This window comes from Danio aesculapii, chromosome 19, assembly GCF_903798145.1.
Source record: "Danio aesculapii chromosome 19, fDanAes4.1, whole genome shotgun sequence".
NCBI classification, from domain to species: domain Eukaryota; kingdom Metazoa; phylum Chordata; class Actinopteri; order Cypriniformes; family Danionidae; genus Danio; species Danio aesculapii.
In genome coordinates, this window is record NC_079453.1 from 6344967 (window position 1) to 6361857 (window position 16891).

General features: G+C 35.9%; 1 protein-coding gene across 2 annotated transcripts in view; it reads right to left on the reverse strand.

Annotated features, from left to right (window-relative positions):
• Positions 1–7619, reverse strand: part of chd4a (chromodomain helicase DNA binding protein 4a) — a 60487-nt gene extending 52868 nt beyond the window's left edge. For both annotated transcript variants that reach the window (XM_056479131.1, XM_056479130.1), the window contains exons 1-3: positions 7360–7619; positions 6829–6954; positions 2977–3098 (exon numbers count right to left, since the gene is read on the reverse strand). In XM_056479131.1, the coding sequence (XP_056335106.1) occupies positions 2977–3098; positions 6829–6883 (177 nt within the window). In that variant the 5' untranslated portion in view covers positions 6884–6954; positions 7360–7619. The remainder of the gene's footprint in view (positions 1–2976; positions 3099–6828; positions 6955–7359) is intronic.
• Between the last annotated feature and the right edge of the window lie 9272 nt (positions 7620–16891).

Below are 16891 nucleotides of genomic sequence, written 5' to 3' on the forward strand. Positions count from 1 at the left end.
TAATAATAATAATAATAATAATAATAATAATAATAATAATAATAATAATATATAAATAAATAAATTAGAGAATATTGAATATTAAATGATAGTGGTACATCAGCACAATGCACTGGTGGATTGTAGGACTCCAAAGCTACAGCAGAGACTTAGCTTTATTAAATGTACAGTTTTTATATGACAGAATATTAATCTTATTCAACTTATGTTTGTATAGTGAACATTTGCTTCCTGTATATCAGGGGTGGCTAAACTAGGTCCTGGAGGGCCGGTGTCCTGCAGAGTTTATTTCCAAACCAGCAATTCAAGCTATTTCTAGGCATACTAGAAACTTCCAAGAAGGTGTTTTAAAGAAAGTTGGAGCTAAATGATGCAGGACACCGGCCCTCCATGACCGAGTTTGGGCCCCCCCGCTGTATATCATTAATTGCTGTAGACAGTTTCTATGGCCGGTATATGGAAAATTAGGTGGTTTTCGGCTTTCAGATATGAAAGCATCATAATGGAAATCAAACGAAAGTCAAAGTAAAACATGCTTCGGTAAACACCTTCAAAATCAACATGTATAGTTTTTATTGCATTATACAATTATACAATTACATAATTATATAATTGTGTTGACATCACAGATAAGACAAAAACTAAACCAATGTTACTCATGACAGCACTTTTAGCATGTGACATACATTTATATAACTATGCCAACAATATACATAGTTGAAAAGCAGCACTAGAGGAATTATAATGGCTAATAATACTCAAACATTGAGCAATTTTAGGGCAGGATAACAATTTATGGAAAACAAATACTTATAATTTGAGATGTTTTATTATATTAATTATTAAGTGAGTGGCTTTTAAATGGACAATTCTATGTAATGAACATTTGCAGTTTCTCACACACGAGTGACTTTTTTTAGTGCATTTATGAAGCAATCAAGTTTTTATCATTAATTAATTTTACAATAATTATTTTTCCAATGCAGCTTTACAAAATATGTTATTGCATTATAATCAAAATAATTCTTCAACAATTTTTAGTCTTCACTGTTTACTACTGAGCATGTCCAAATACAGTTAAAGTCAGAATTATTAGCCCCCCTGAACTATTCGCCCCCCTGTTTATTTTTTTTTCCCAATTTCTGTTTAACGGAGAGCAGATTTTTTCAACACATTTCTAAACATAATAGTTTTAATAACTCATCTCTAATAACTGATTTATTTAATCTTTGCCATGATAACAGTAAATAATATTTGACTAGATATTTTTCAAGACACTTCTATACAGATTAAAGTGACATTTAAAAGCTTAACTAGGTTAATTGGGTTATACCTAGGCAAGTTAGGGTAATTAGGCAAGTTATTGTATAACGATGGTTTGTTTTGTAGACAGTCTGAAAAAAAAAACTGCTTAAAGGGGCTAATAATTTTGACCTTAATTTTTTTTTTCAAAAATAAAAACTGCTTTTATTCAAGTCGAAATAAAACAAATAAGACTTTCTCCAGAAGAAAAATTTTTATCAGACATACTGTGAAAATTTCCTTGCTCTGTTAAACATCATTTGGGAAATATTAAAAAAAAAATTTAATTAAAAGGGGGCTAATAATTCTGACTTCAACTACATAACAACAATCAGCTTTCCATTAACATTAAGCCATAAAATCATGATTTATACTATAAGAATTAACACAATGCATTACTAAAACGTTTTAAAATAAGAACACCATGTTATACTGTACACTACACAATCAATATTATATAAAACTATCAAAACACAGATGAATCTGTTCTGTTTTGCAGCTTTTAAACTAAAAGTCAAGGTCAGGGCAGTATAAAAGTTATCTGATCTACTGAGTCTAGCAATGGCTGAACGCTTCCAGCACTATTCTACTAATAACTGTTATTGCCCATTGTGACAGTCAGCTTCCCAGTTCTCAAGCAAACCAGCTTTAAACATTACAAAAACTGCTACAATAAACTCACGAGATATAAATAGGCCAGGTACAATATCTATTTTTTGTTGTACGATATATTGTAGCAAAATATATTGTGATAAATGATATTATTGTTATTTTAAGACCATTTTATGCAAGAATAACAATATAATAGCATCATAATGCAAGTACACTCTTCCAAAAACACATAATATTATATTCTTAAGAATATTTCATTTAATTATAGTCATTTTAACAATTTAATAATTAAGCATTGGAATCAGAATGTGAAAATATTCTAAATAAATAATAATGAATGTTAACAAAAATAGTGCAAGGCAAAAAGTAACCGAGGCTACGAAATCTGCTACCAGGTCTATTTTCGGTTGTCAGGCACCCACACGAAAACATACTATAGTAATTTATAGTAAATACTTTAGTGTTTTTTAACCATACTGACACCTCCAATACAGATCGAGATGTTGCACAATCAGCTAGTGTTGCTAGAATTGGCTTTATGTATGGGCGATATATATTGCATCACCATATTTACTGAGGTCATGTCCATGTGTTGTACGATAAGTTGATATAATGATCATTATGACAGGCCTAGATATAAACAAAATTGAAATCATACATCAGTTTTAGTATTTTAAACAAAACCAAGCATCGACGTCCTGACCAGTTCGATTACCATCAAATGTTTACAGCACAAATTTAATTTAGAGATTTACATGGTAGACTTCATGGCTGTGTTTCAACAAAAGCACTCAGTATTTTGAACACGACAGCAGTAGATATCATTAATGAAGCAATCGGGTGAAAAAAAAAAAACTAATGAAATAATGTACCTTTTGATATTAACAGCCATTAGGACACGTTATCCCATTTGAAACACCAGCTAAATTGCTCTGTTTCTCATTAAGACACTGTGGGGGAGGTTTCTAATCCATAACATAAGGACAACAAATACTGCATTCTCCAAGGATATTATTGCGCACAAACAATATCCACACACACACTCAGAGAAAAGGCCATTACCTCTCTGCGGGAGCGATTTCTCTTGCTGCCTTTGCTCTCGCGGCTACTTTTTTTGGCTTTCTTCTTCTTTTTCACCTTTGGGGCATCATTCTCTGACAACTCCTCTTCGAGGTCGTCCTCTTCTGTGGATCAAACACATGACAAATCAATTTTCCATTATAAACGAATGAATGAATTTCCATTTGCTTTTACGGACATCTGCACAAGTGCGATTGGATGAGTATTGATAAAAGTATTTGTAAAGATATTGTACTGTGAAAGATCTAGGCATGGACTGGTATAAGATTCTGACGGTATGATAACCTTGGATAAAAATATCACGGTATTGTGATTACTGCTCTAATATATGTTCTTTTTAAAGACTGGGAAAATAACTAAACTTTTTTCCCCTTTGAACACAATATATTTTATTTTGAGAAACATCTAAAATATTTTGGAATGGTAAACATGTCAGGCTAAATAATTCAAATTAATCATTAGCGATGTTTCCATCCACCCATTTCAATGCGCATTTTGGATATGCGCATAAAAGATTGGGGGATTGAAACGGCAAGATAATTTTAAAAACGTATGTGCATAACCAAGTAGGATAAACTTTCTATTCAATAAGAAAAGATGCGCATGAACTACGATGAAAAACCTTTTACAGAAAAAAAAATATCCTGTATGCTCGTCAAAAAAGTCATGAGAGATCATGTGATGATAAAAACGTCTGTGAATGAACAAACCTGCGGCCGACCACTTTGTAAAACACCTAAAATGTTGTTTTGCGCATTCTAAAAAGCCATAACCATTTCAGTATAAGGGTTATTATATTATTAATTACCTCTAGAAATATCAAGAGCGTCTGTGCTCTAAGTCTCAAGCCTTCAAACGCCGCCACACGTTCATTGTGTCATGACATTTGTCTTCGAGGCGCAAGTCATTTATTAAATCAAGAAAAGATTTATGCAGCTTCTACTGCTGCAAATTCAGTTTTTACTGTTGATAATTGGCACCAGTAATCAGGAAGTGATGATTTTGTTCTCTTCGACTCATTGGATGGAAACGCTGCTTTATTCGCTTGTCTTTTACGTGATATTCCAGTTTTGCGCATAAATTTAATTTGCCTAGTAGGGTTGCACGGTTTACCGGTACGTCAGTAACACCGTGATACTATGGCTCCAAAATAGGCATGGGACGATAACCGTTTTCAAGGTATTCCGTGTTTGGAAAAGTCAAGGTTTTAAAACTGCCAAAATGTTCTGTAATACCGTTCCTAAGGTGTGTGTAAGACTTTTTATTTACTTTTTTTGTTTGTTTTTTCAGTATCTCCAGCAGAAAAGATATCCAAAGATGCCGTTTTAAATTGTCAAGAAATTTGTTTTTGAAACAAATGAAGACAGCAGAAGTCTATGATTCATTTTCATTATTTAGCCTGAGATGTTTACTGCTTCAAAATATTTTAAATCTTTCAAAAAATTAAATCTATTGTTTTCAAAGGGGAAAAAAAGTTTACCCAGACCTTTAAAAAGACTATATTTTAGAGCAGTAATCACAATACCGTGAAACTGATATTTTTTATATCCAAGGTTATCATAGGGTCAGAATCTGCTGGCGGTGCCACTGTAGTCTGTAAACGGTAGTGTCGTCATTATGAAAGTTCATGTTGCATGTGGAAAAGTCAGTAAAATGCTAACCTATCTGTGCCGTCAAATAATCAATACACCACTTTATTTTACTTTAAATTTTAAAGTAAAGTTTTAAAGTAACTGTTTGCCGCAGTCATCGCCGATTATATGACGCAAATCAAAGATTTTTTTTATATTACTATTGCAATAACAACAGAAGGGTCACAGTATATGCAATTAAAACAAAGTTATACAAATAGTATGTTTTTAATAATAAAGGAATTATTAAATAAATTTAAGTATTATAACATATAAAATATAGTATTTTTAACAATTTTCTCAATTTCATAGATTTGAGTTATGAATTAGTACAATATTGCTATACTACTTGATTTTGTGATATTTCAACTGGTATAGCCTTGTGGCCTGAATTTATGGTATGGTGACAACCCTAATAGCTAGTGACTTCTGCTGTCTTCAATAATTTCAAAACCACAGATTCCTTTACAATTGAAAACATCATATTTGGAGATACTGTTGTCCTTACATATACCGTTGGAACGGTATAGCAGAAACTTCTGACCTTTTTGAAACCTTGACTTTTCCAAACCACAGTATACCTTCAAAACAGTTATCGTCTCATGCCTAGAAAGATCGATTTAATATTTCAGACTAGTGTTTAGTTGAATATTTAGTCTGTATGGGACCTACAAAAACTCACATTTAAAAACTTATTGATTTTCATCAGTTCTGACCTGGAATTTAACATATTAAATTCTGTAATTTGACAAAGAGCTGCTCGAATTAATCCAATAAATCATTAATGCTTTTCGTTGGCCTTTACATTTAATCTAATAAAAGCACAGCAATAGATTAACCATCTACAAATCTATTGCAATCATTGATCAGAACTGGTTAAAAATTATCTGACGCACTATATTTTCATACAAGCTGTCAAAATTACTTGGATGAAAGATGTATTAAATGACTGAGGGGACAGAGAGAGAGAGAGAGAGAGAGAAACAGGCATAAGTTACATTTTAATCAGATAATGAATATTATTTTTTGATAACAGTGCTGCAAATAATAGAAAAATAGTAGTCATTATGGACCTGATTTTACCATCTCTGTTTAGGGAAGTCTCAAAGCACTGTTGTTGTCATTATCGTGCATTATTATCCTGTCAATCCTTGACTAGGTTTTCCCATGGATGACAGTAATCGGATAAGATCTTAATGGACTTGCCTCATATTTCATTATGAAAAACAATATACTGGCTTTTCTCCAGGTACTCAACAAATAAATATAGAAGTCTCTTTGAGTTGACTAACTGCATTAAATATACTGTACTATGAACTTGCACACAATACAGTTGTGTTGTATATATAATAATACCCTTCCTATAGTTGTTAAAATTAACCTTACTTCCATTCTTTAATGAACAGAACGAGTATTATTGCTTTATTCGGCACATTGAAAACTGGGCAAAGCCCCCCTTCAACTATTTCCCTCAAAAACTGGCGTCACATCCGATTCCTGCACACACCGATGTGCAAAATCAAAATAATAAGCTTAAAAGTCGACATTTATAGACATTTACCATGTAAATTCTGCGCATATTTAGCGTGAACTGTACAGGCCGACAGCGCGCGAACAGTCAGACACTGAAAAATCCTCACGCGTCAAACTAGCAGCACGCGACTGTTACCGGTAGGCCGCGAAGCACAGATACCGGTACAACAACAATACATCAAATATTACTATAAAACCATTACTACTGCTCAATAATCGCACCAAGACGCTCAAATTATAGTATTGTGTCGTGTCTGACCAATATAAGAGGATATTATTTGACTGTGAAGGTAAAAATAACAGGTAAGTCGACGGCTAGCCGCGCAGGGAAAAAACCCGGCAACACAAAGCGCTGACTAAAAAACGTCAAAAGGGTTATCAATATGTATGATATCCAAAAATATGAGGTGAATTCTTCATTAAAATTATAATTCTAGTTCAATACGTGTAATATTAAAAGGGAACATCTAGAATCAATCCCAGTTGTTGTTTAGTTAGCCGACTAGCCATCGAATAAATGAAGTTTCACGTCAATAAACTCCATACGACAACATAAAATGCGTCACAACTAATCGGTTTATATCATATTTCATCCACAAACACATTAAATAACAGCAATACGGACCATCCGATTGAAGTTGACCCATATACGTAAATGTAAATATTTTACCTTGCATCATAGACCGATGTTCAAAATCGTCTCTATCGTCCTCACTGCCGGACATATTGTTGATTACACCAGCTAGAGAGGATTGTGAACACTTGTATGCCGATTTTCACCTCCTCTGGTGCCTTCCTGAAGCCGGGGGAGGCAGAAAATAAAAGAACAATACAAACGGAAGTTAATAGTCACGGTAGCATGCTGATCATAGTGGTCACTCCATGCCAAAAATAAATTCGAAAAGCTTGCAAATGTATACAATACTGCTGGACAAACTCCCTTTTGGTTTAATACAAATGAAAAAACATTATTAAACTTTTAAAATACGCGGTTAAAAGAAGTTATGGCCATTGAATTGGCAAAAGGGGCATGGTGTGAGTGAGGCATTAGCTAAGCAGGCTAGGGACGCTAACCTGCAAAGTCTCTATAACTTTTAAGGTCTTTTAATTTTAACACGCATTACAAGAGGTCACAAATAGTACGAATCATTAAACAACATTAGCATAATTGACGTAGTACAGTGTAAGAAAGTGTACTCACACAACTTGACCTGTTTCCTTTTTTCAAAAATATAAAAAATAATGCAATAAAATATGTCCCCACGTTGCTTTGGCTCCTTCTCATCAACACTTAAATACCATTTGTGATCTCCCTGTTTCTAATGAGTAAGTAGTGAAAGTATATCCAGATAATTTTTTCCCCTCAGCTGTAGGATGCACACAACGTCGCAGTTTCTCCTTCTGCCACTTACACCCTTTGCATAGACACAAAGAGATCAGGGGCCAGACATCCCATAATAATCTCCCTCCCCATATTCACACATACACATACATACAGACATTCACCCCTCCCCCCACCGCATAGTTACCTTGCATCATACAGACCATAATAACCCCCCCAACAACCAAAGGCAGACCCTCTCTTCCCCATTCCACCGTGCCCTTAGCAACAGTTACCATGGCGACAGCCACCCCCCTCCCACCCCTGCGAACATCCCATAATAATAAACATAGTCACTGACATCCCACAATAACCATAACTCCGAAAAAAGAATGAACGGGAACTGAGCCGGAAGAGAGAGAGAGAGAGAGGGAAAAAAAAAGTCGATTAGCAACTCCTCGCCAGCCCGCTTCCTTAATACAGCACATGTACAGTAGACATTTTTGAGCGTATAAAATGGCACGTATAATCAAAACCTAAAGTTAGTGCACTTCAAGCCAATGGTAGTTTACCGCACAACTATTCTGTACCACATGCACAACTTTGGTTTGGCTTTGAAAAAATGGGCCTAAATGGCAGGAAATGGGTCTGGTTCAAGGTTCAAGACCTCTCAAGTTCAAATGTCACACTGATAATGCAGCTCTAAAAGGCCTTCAAATAAAATGGCCACCTGTCTTCAACTGATAGGACAATGTTTTCCTAGACATTTTAAAATTTGTCCTCATCTTGGGTTAAGAAAGCCACCTTTTTCCATTGTCATCCTGTATCACCTGGATTTCTCTGGAAGCAGATTGACATTTGACTACTCTTGATGCACATATCTAGTCCATCACATGTGTATGCACACATGTACATGTGTAGAAAAAAAAAGTAATTTGTCGGGGGGATGGGGAGTGGTAGGCACCATATAGCATAATTACATATCAAAGAAATATAGAGGTGGTCGTCATGACAACCCACTCAGGCGCACCCCTCCTCCACACTCTAAAGCACCAAATATTCAGTAATAATGTCTCAGCCAAAAGAAAACACAGACCATAATATTCTTCCTGTGCTGGCAGTTGTCATGGCGATATGCAAGAAAGAGGTGTTTCTGTGTGTGTGTGTCTGTCTTTTGGGGTGGGGTGGGGTGGGGTGGAGGGGGGTGTTGGTGTAAGGGAGGGGTTTCAGATTACCATGCATGCTAAAATGAATACCATAATACTCGTTTTAGGCTTTCTGCTAGTTCCCTCCTCCCCCCACAGCATCACCCCACCAAACGTGACTCCATAACTGGACGAAAAAGCCACATATGGACACCATCAGAGATGTCTACTGATAAAAAAAAAACTCATAAGGATGTTGGATATGGTCAAAAAACCAACAGGCCGCATGTTCAGCGGCTATGCTGGATTGTTCCTCAAATCACTTGGCTTGTGCAACTATAGTCTTTAAATACACTGATATAGTGTTGCTTAGTAATATTTCAAGGGGTTCTTGTTCATTATTAGGCTACGCTAAATTGAGAACATTCATTAATATGCACAAATCATCTGAAAACAATGGAATCTTCCTGTTTCATGAGGTCGACATAAAAAATATCAGTCTCTCACAGGTGAATCTTCAGTCACAGGCAGCAAAATAAAACCTCCCAAAGACAAAAAATTAACAATCCTGACTGTGAAATTCATTCTCTTTCCTCCCCCCTTCAACCCCGGCCCCCACCCCTCCCCCTTCGTAATGGCCCAGACATCCCATAATATGCCTGACGACTACCCCCCCCCCCCCCTTTTTTTTTTTAATCTCAGACTGAACCCCACACTAAATCATGCAAAACTGCTCATATAGAGATTTTTGCTCTCCTGTGTTAGCCACTGAAGCTTTGCAGGTTCACATTTGTGATGCTGACTATAGACTAAACATCCTTCATTTGCCGTTTGTTTTGTGTGCAATGTATGTACAATTTATGTACAATGTCCTTTGTTAATATGAAGAAAAGGGAAATAATTGGTTCTATAAGGCATGTAGTGCTGACATTATGAATATGACACATTTACCATGTAATGATTGTGCTTTTTTCCCTTTATACCCACCTTTCAGATCATGCAGCATTGCGATAAATACATTTTATCACATGCACCTATTGTACTTCAGTCAGTAACAATGGATGCAAATCATACTGCATTAGCTTCAAGGCCCCCATTGTTGTGCACCAAATGAACTGCGACGCACACTTTACTTTATGTAGGTGTGAAAGTAAATAAAAAAATGGTTCATTCTGATTTAAAAATGAATAATTAAGTGATTATGCATGAGGAAGTGCACGAGAAAATGTTATTTTCCCCCCACTGTTACCAATGGAAACATGTAAATCAGGTCAAGTGCAGATCTTTATTAATTTAAAATGTTTATAGGTGCACTGGATTTGCATTTTCCTTATATATTAAAAGGAAATAAAGATATACACTCTTATAAGGAATCAATTCAGGTAAAGAAAATTGGACTATATCACCCTAATTTTATCTTCTTTACACTGGTTGCCTGTTAAATTTCGTGTTGAGTATGAAATATTACTTCTTACCTATAAAGCTTTAAATAATCTAACTCATGTTGATCTAACCAACATTCTGTCTCACTACAATCCAACCTGTTCTTTACGATCTCAAAACTCAGGGCGTCTGGTACACAGTATAGCAAAGTCCACTAAAGGAGGTCGAGCCTTCTAGTGTATGGCTCCAAAACTCTGGAATAGCTTGCCTGACAATGTCCGAGGCTCAGACACACTCTCAGTTCAAAATTAGTACTGAGAACTGAGTTAACTTAAATCCTTCATGTTGATCCAACACAAATCAATTGTGTGGAACTCAGCAGTTTTTACAGTGTAGTTTCCACTGGATCAAATCATGTTAATAAGGGTTAAATTTGACCATATCACCCCAATTTTATCCGCCTTACACTGGTTGCCTGTTAAGTTTTGTGTTGATTATAAAATGTTGCTTCTTACCTATAAAGCTTTAAATAATCTAGCTCCCGTTAATCTAACCAATATTCTGTCTCGCTACAATCCAACCCGCTCTTTAAGCTCTCCAAACTCAGGGCTTCTGGTAGTACCCAGAATAGCAAAGTCCACTAAAGGAGGTTGAACCTTCTCCTATATGGCTCATAAACTCTGGAATGGCCTTCCTGACAAAGTTCAAGGCTCAGACACACTCTCAGTTCAAAACTAGAACTAAGAACTGAGTTAACTTAATTCCTTTAGGTTGACCCAACACAAATCAATTGTGTGGAACACAGCATCTTTTACAGTGTAGTTTCCACTGGATTAAATCATGTTAATAAGGGTTAAATTTGACCATATCACCCCAGTTTTATCCTTCTTACACTGGCTGCCTGTTAAGTTCCATATTGATTATGAACTATTGCTTCTTTCCTATAAAGCTTTCAATAATCTAGCTCCTGTTTATCTAGCCAACCTTCTGTCTCGCTACAATCCAACCCGCTCTTTAAGATCTCAAAACTCAAGGTTTCTGGTAGTACCCAGAATAGCAAAGTCCACTAAAGGAGGTTGAGCCTTCTCGTATATGGCTCCTAAACTCTGGAATTGCTTTCCTGACAATGTCCGAGGCTCAGACACACTCTCAAAATTCAAAACAAGATTAAAGACATATCTTTTTAGTAAAGCATACACACAATGCATCACATTGAACCGAAATCGCTAATTTAAATTGTTAAATAGATCTAATTTTTTTTCCATAGAATATGCGCAACTGCTTTTGTATATGTAAGTAAGAAGCATCCCAGTAACTCATATATTTTACACGTTTCATGCAACAATGGCTAGATGTGCTTGAATTGTCTATTCTTAATGCTTCTATAATCTAAACTTAATTTAAATAACTGTGATTCACAGAATCTCCTCTTTTCCAGATGTGCTTTATGAATTACACACTTTTAACCACTTTTTAGGTACACATGTTCAGTTGTGTTTTACTACAAATTTTGTATTGGGGAATAAATTGGCAGCAAGTCCCCACATTTATCTATGTAAATACAGTGTATTTAAGAAACTATGGTGATGGTGAAGTTCAAACCCCACTGAAATAGGGAAGAAACGTGATTTTAAAGGGCTAGTTCACCCAAAAATGTCTTCACTGTTTACTCACACTCAAGTGGTTCTAAGCTTTTATGAATTTCTTTTTTTTTTCTGCTAAACTCAAAGCAAGATATTCAGAATTTTGAAGAATGTTGAAAGAAAAATCTATAGTAGGAACAAAAATATGGAAGTCAATGGCTGTTTTTGCCAAAATCTTTCACTATATCTAATATAACTGAAGAAAGAATATCAAATGATGAGTAAATGATTACAGAATTTTCATTTTTGGGTGAACAATCCCTTTAAGTGACTTTGAATGTGTCCTGTTTTTTGATGCCATACACTCTGGTCTGTATATTTCAGAAAACTGCTAATCTACTGGTATTATTTCCACAATTTCTATAGGGAAAAATCAGAAAAAAAGAGGATGTTCTGTTGGTGAAAATGCCTTGTTGATGCAAGAGGTCAGAGGATAATGACCAGACTGGATCAAGATGACAAAAAGCCAACAGTAACTCATCCGTCGTTCAAACAAGGTCTGCGGACAAACATCTCTAAACACATATCAAACCTAGAAGTAGATGAGCTACAGCAGCAGAAGAGCATGCATTCCAGACAGATGAGAATTGAAGCTACAATTCAATGGACAATGGAAAGGGTTATCTAGTGTGATGAGTCTTGATTTCTGCTGCAACATTGAGACGGTAGGGTCAGAATTCGGTGTAAACAATAAAACAACTGTCAACAAAACTGTCATGCTCTCAAGTCAGTCTCTGAGGAATGTTTGAATCGCCTTGTTGAAGCAATGCCACAATTGATGCAGTAATGAAGGCAAAAGGGCATAAAGCACAATACTAGCGTCAGTCCTAAGATTGGTTAGGACACATGTAGGGTGTTTATTTAAGTAGAAACACAATCCATATTATAATTAATCTAGATAAAAGCTGGCAGCAGCACATAATATCATAAATCCTTTATATGTAAACTCAAAAACTGGCAAGCTCAAAAGCAGGAATTCTATGAGAAGACTGCAGAATTGTTTATTCACTGGAATGGTCAGAGTATTTGTGGGATGAATAGTCTCGGTAATGAGAGAATCAATAATGTGCTGATATTGACCTCTAGTGGTTGACTCTGGAAATCTGGCAAAAGGATATGGCGCTACTAGTGGCCAGGAGTGATACTTACATCCGGAAGACAGAAACGTGTCCGAAAAAACGTGTTTTACAGTGCTAGAATTATACACGCTTTATATACACTGAACAAAATTTATGTCAAATAACCTTTTTTATTTGTCATGTGTTATCATTCACTAAGTTTGCCATTTATTTACTCCTATGGGATTGTGTTATGTGACCTTCATGTTTATGTTAAAATAGCTTTGTTGTTTGTTGCAGCTCAACAAAGTGACCGTTATCACCATTGCAATAATATGTTTTATAAGAAGAAAAATCTCAATCCAATAGAGCACCTTTGGGATGTGGTGGAACAGGCGATTCGCAGCATGTCAATATGGACCAAATATATAGATATTAAGGAATATAATATAAAGGAATATTTCCAGTACCTTGCTGAATCCATGCCATGAAGGATTAAGGCAGTTCTAAGGGCAAAAGGGGTTCCAAGCCGGTACAAGTAAGGTGTACCTAGTATAGTGGCCGGTGAGTGTAAATTACTCAGAAATATTAGTTTAAAACATAAAAAGTTACAGCAATCTGTCTCCAAAATGGTTACCTCAGCTATTCAGGTTTTACAGCGTTTACTGATAGAATCAAGCAGCTATACATGAGTGACAGGGGTGTTTTTCTGAACTGCACACTGCTGTTTTTTTTTTTGAAGTACGACTGCAAAAGAAATGTGACAGTCTGTGACTCTACAGTGACCCGTCTGCTAAAGTGAATTTGACACATGCTGAAAAAAGCCATGACTCAATAGAATGGACCACACATTTGTTTATTCAGCTCGGCTTTGATGTCAACAATGAAATATCTTTCTTGAATGCCGTTTCAAAAGAGACATAAAGACATTGTTGCTCATATTCATTTTGAATACTGTTGGCAGGTTATACACTGGCTATCTTAATATAAAAACATTAGTTTGGAATTGGAATTTATATTTAAATTATAAGTTATACCATTAAAAAGGCAGGTTTCAACATAAATCATGTCCTAACACAAATCGATTGTTAACTTACCCCCCCCAAAAAAAAAAAAAAAATCAAGAATTAAAAGTAGTTCAAAGTAGTTTGAACAAGCTGGGTCTCACGGTGGCGCAGTGGGTAGCATGATCACCTCACAGCAAGAAGGTTGCTGGTTCGAGCCTCGGCTGGGTCAGTTGGCATTTTTCTGTGGAGTTTGCATGTTCTCCCTCTGTTGGCATGGGTTTCCTCCGGGTGCTCCGGTTTCCCCCACAGTCTAAAGACATGCGGTGTAGGTGAATTGGGTAAGCTAAATTGTCAGTAGAGTATGTGTGTGTGAATGTGTGTATGGATGTTTCCCAGTAATGTGTTGCAGCTGGAAGGGCATCCGCTGCGTGGAACAAATGCTGGATAACACACACTATGGCCGATTTAGCTTACCCAATTCACCTATACCACATGTGACTTGTGGGGGAAACTGGAGCACCCAAAGGAAATCCACACGAACACAGGGAGAACATGCAAACTCCACACAGAAATGCCAACTGACCCAGCCGAGGCTTAAAGCAGCGACCATCCTGCTGTGAGGCGATTGTGCTACCCACTGTGCCACCGCTTCGCCATTAATGAATAATATTAAATCAAATTTTAGCTCTTACAATATCTTTAGTTTCAAGCTTAAAATGTCCTGGGTAAAAAATATGGATGCCAAAGTATTAAGATTTAAACTGATAATAAATTATTTAGCACTTTCATCCTTAAATAGGGTCTTTTAATATGTCATCAAATAAAAATTCTTTGGTGTATAAATGAATGTTACACTGAATGGTAAAATTGCATGATAGTCATTTTTATTATTGATTAACTAATTAAAAATAAATAAAATAAAAATACTATTAATAATATAAAAGAACTACTAATAACTGAAAAAAAAATATAAATAAAATGGATTAAAATAAACTGAGCACATTTGAATGTACAAAATATGTTTTTTAATAATAATCTTGACAGTATAATATTGTTCAATGCCTAAAACCCATTTTCATCTTTAGCCCATGATCATTTAATATAATTTTATATTATTTATAATATATTAATAATATAATAGTAATATATAATTAAATACCATAAAAATCTGATTTTTTTTCTTCTGCAATTTGTCTTGAAGGTTTATCTTCTGAACTTGCCAACCAACAAGACAAGTTAAATCAAGTTACAGCTGGTTCATTCTCATTTTAAAGATGTGACATTATTCTACAGTCCTAGTTATCTATAATACATGTAATACAGGGTGGCACGGTGGCTCAATGTGTTGCCTCACAGCAAGAAGATCACTGGTTCAACCCCCCAGCTGGGTCAGTTGGCATTCCTGTGTGGTTTGTATGTTCTCCCCATGTTGGCGTGGGTTTCCTCCAGATGCTCGGGTTTTCCCCACAGTCCAGACACATGCTCTATAGGTGAATTGGATTAACTAAATTGTCAATAGTGTATGAATGTGTGTGTGAATGCGAAAGTGTATGGGTGTTTTCCAGAACTGGGTTGCGGCTGGAAGTGCATCCGCTGTGTAAAACATATGCTGGAATAGTTGGCGGCTCATTCCGCTGTGGCGACCGCTGATAAATAAAGGGACTAAGGAAAAGAAATGAATGAACAAGTAATATATTAAATAAAGGTGAAATCAGTGTAATTGTATCTGGCCAAGAGGTTTATAGTCTGTTGTCCTCAAAAAAACACCTTCTCTATCTGTCTGAATGGATGTAGTGTCAAGATCAGCGTGACCTAATTCTCAGAAAAAATAATCTTATTAAAATAAACAGCGTAATCACAGATTATCTTTCGCTCACCTTTCTGCATCAGTCTCATAAACATACAGTCTAACGTTTCATATTCACTTTAACAATATTAATATTTTCTATTCAATTCAATTCAATTCACCTTTATTTGTATAGCGCTTATACAATGTAGATTGTGTCAAAGCAGCTTCACATAAAAGGCCATAGTAAATAGGAACAGTGTAGTTCAGTTTGTAGTGTTTAAGTTCAGTTCAGTTGAGCTCAGTTCAGTGTGGTTTAATAATCACTACTGAGAGTCCAAATATTGAAGAGCAAATCCAACGATGCGCAGCTCTACAGACCCTGAACCATGCAAGCTAGTGGCGACAGCGGAGAGGGAAAAAAACTTCACTAATTGGCGAAAGTGAAGAAAAAAAACCTTGAGAGAAACCAGGCTCAGTTGGGCACGATCATTTTAATTTCTCCGCTGGCCAAACAACTCATGCAGACCTGCAGTCTCAGTGGCGGAGGCTGGAAGCTGGCCTCAGCGAAGACTCGTCTGTCTCTGGAGCGTCACAGGAATCAGTCTCATGTTCTCCACTCTTCCATGACCATCACAGTAGCTGCTCAGGATACGGCCTGGTCCAGGATATGGAAACCTTGGGATCATCTCGTCGTTGGTCTTGGATCGAATCAGTGACTCTGCATAGTCTGAGGGCCTCGGGAAGAGTATCCCCAGGTGGAAATAAAGAATAAAGAAGATAAATAGCGTAGCTGCTGTTCATAGTGTATATCAACAAGATGCAGAACCTGATTTCACACAAAATCAGCCTTTTAGCATTTACATATTTCAAATTTCACATTTTTAGATCAATTCTTACAGTATCCTACTTAGATTAATTATTATTATTATGACTTATTATGATTAAGTCAACAGCGATGTATTTTTCTTTTGTAATGATGGTTTGTGTGTAAGATATTTACTTCGAATTTAGATTTTAATGTGACTTTATCCATGAGGAATTTACTACATTGTAAAAAAAAATATGCTAAATTTATTTTTCTAAAAAAGGTTATTTCATTAGCTGAGAAAGAAATGTTGCTTGAATAGCCACTTGAATATCCAACACAATCTCACGGCAATTCGTAACTTTTTGATTTAGTGGCTAATTCGTACGAATTCGTATGATCTAATTCGTAAAATTTAGTACGATTTGCTCATCCGCCAATGACGGTTGGGTTTAGGGGTGGGGTTAGGTGCCACGCCTCCTTTTTAAAATCATACAATTTCGTACGACTGAACTCGTACGAATTAGCCACTTAACTGTCAAAACGTAAAATACTTACGTTTTCTCGTGAGATCAGGCTGAT